Here is a 2,241-nt window from a genome sequence, read left to right on the forward strand (position 1 = left end):
TAACACATTAACAAATGGAAAACATGATATCTGGTCTACTAGCTGTTAGATACATCAATGATCCTATCATTTGACGATAAAGAGTCATATCAGCAGCTGGTTTTTCCAGAGATGGTGTCAATTTCGTTTCGAATGACATTGGAACCTTCACTCTAGAGTCTACCACTATACCAAACTTTGTAGTAAGGTCTTTGTGTATGCCTCCTGATTTATGAGAATGCCTTCTGGCCCATGTCTTATATTCAATCCGAGGAAAAAGTTAATTGGACCCATGTAGCTCATCTCAAATTTTGTTTCCATCAATTTTTGGAATTCAGCGGTTAAGCTGGGATTTGTAGAAGCGAAAATGATGTCATCAACGTAGATTTGGACGATTATCAAGTGGTCACCCTCTTTCTTGGGAAAGAAGGTTGGGTCAACCGAACCTTGTTTTAATTTATACATTTTAAGGAAGCGAGTGAGAGTTTCATACTAGGCTCTTGGAGCTTGCTTGAGACCATAAACTACCTTTTCCAAGATGTAACAGTGATTTGGATATTTCTCATTTACAAATCCAGGAGATTGTTCCACATATATTGTCTCTTCTAATTCTCCATTCAAGAACGCACACTTAACATCCATCTAAAACACTTCAAAGTTCTTATACACTGCATATGCTAGGAAGATGCGTAAAAATTCCAACGTTGCAACAGGTGAGAAGGTTTCTTCGTAGTCGATGCATTCTTCCTGACAATATCCTTTAATCATGAATCTCGCCTTGTTTCTTATGACATTCCCTTCTTTATCCATTTTGTTACAAAACACCCACTTTAAACCGACAACCGATGCATCTGGTGGAGTTGGAATTAGCCTCCAAACTTTGTTTCGTTCAAACTCATTGAGTTCTTCTTGCATCGCTTGCACCCAATCAGAGTGATCAAGAGCAACATTGACAGTTTTGGGTTCAACCTTGGATACAAACGAATTGAACATACAAAATTCTACTTTGTAGAATAATGCAGTTCGTTTCGCTTTTATCTGAAATCTCGTAAGGTCGCTAGTAGAGGATTCACCAATGACTTGGGTTTTGGGGTGATCTCTAGTCCATCTGGCTAGCGGAGGATAATTTGGATCATACGAGGGATCCAATTTAGCGTTTACTTCTTCGGATTCTGATTGAGCATCTGAATCGCCATTCGCATCCTTAATCTCCCCCTCGAATAATGAGCGGTCCTCTTCTATAGGAATTGAATTATCTCTTGTGAATAGAGGTTCGGCGGACACCTCGGGAGGTGAGTTGTTTGTATCAGATGGTGGGTCAGTTGGAAGAGACGAGGTATAACCCTCCCCCTGCGACGGAATGTTCGTTCCTTGTGGAGTTGGTTGCTCCCCCTAAGGACGTGGATTGGAGTCAGAATTCTCCCCATGGAACTTAGTGTTCGTGTCTTGCAGTAAGTTTGTAGATGATGGCTGATTGTTCATGTCTTTCGTGGCTTCATCAATTATCTTCTTTAATTTATCCACTTTGTTGTCAGCTGCTTTTGCTTCAGATGTGATAGCCTTCTGTGGCTCATCAAAAAGTAGCTTGAATTCGTCATAGAGATTGGAGATTAGAATAGTGACTTGACTTGGCTTTGGAAAGATTTCCTCCAACTGATTTTCTTTCGTCTTAATCCTCTTCAAGTAGTTATCATCGAAGGTAACACAATAGGTTTCTTCTATCTTCTTTGAACGTTTGTTCAGAACCCTATATGCCTTAGAGGTTAACGAATATCCCAAAAATATACCCTCGTCAGGTTTTGCATCGAATTTTTTTCGCTATTCCTTGGAATTGAAAATGAAACACCTGGAACCAAATACATGAAAAAACTTAACGTTAGGTTTGCGATTGTTTAAGATTTCATAGGGAGTAACAGAGAATCGGTTATTCAGAATGGATCTGTTTTGAGTATAGCAAGAAGTCGCAATTGCATCCGCCCAGAAGTATAAAGGTAGACAAGCAAACGTGAGCATGGTTCGTGCAGTTTCACAAAAAGATCGGTTTCTTCATTCGACTACACCGTTCTGCTGTGGAGTGTATGGAATAGAGAAATTGTGAGAGACTCCCTTTTCAGCAATAAATTCTTCAAACACTTGGTTTTTGAATTCTATCCCATTATCGTTGTGAACGTTGTGAACTAGCTTTCGCAATTGAAGCTCACTTTGTTTTATAAAGTCCTTGAGTTTGGGAGTAGCTTCTGATTTCTATTTAAGAAAGAACAC

At 39.5% G+C, this 2,241-nt stretch overlaps 1 protein-coding gene across 1 annotated transcript; it reads right to left on the reverse strand.

Annotated features, from left to right (window-relative positions):
- Nucleotides 1-621: 621 nt before the first annotated feature.
- Nucleotides 622-1,992, reverse strand: LOC145064495 (uncharacterized). Its single transcript, XM_079011936.1, has 3 exons — nt 1,826-1,992; nt 1,504-1,726; nt 622-1,371 (listed from the first exon to the last, which is right to left on the reverse strand). Exons 1-3 carry the CDS (start codon nt 1,990-1,992, stop codon nt 622-624), a joined length of 1,140 nt encoding a protein of 379 aa, XP_078868062.1.
- Nucleotides 1,993-2,241: the final 249 nt, after the last annotated feature.

The sequence above is a fragment of the Lactuca serriola genome, chromosome 7, assembly GCF_051521515.1.
Source record: "Lactuca serriola cultivar US96UC23 chromosome 7, Lser_US96UC23_V15, whole genome shotgun sequence".
Taxonomy (NCBI): domain Eukaryota; kingdom Viridiplantae; phylum Streptophyta; class Magnoliopsida; order Asterales; family Asteraceae; genus Lactuca; species Lactuca serriola.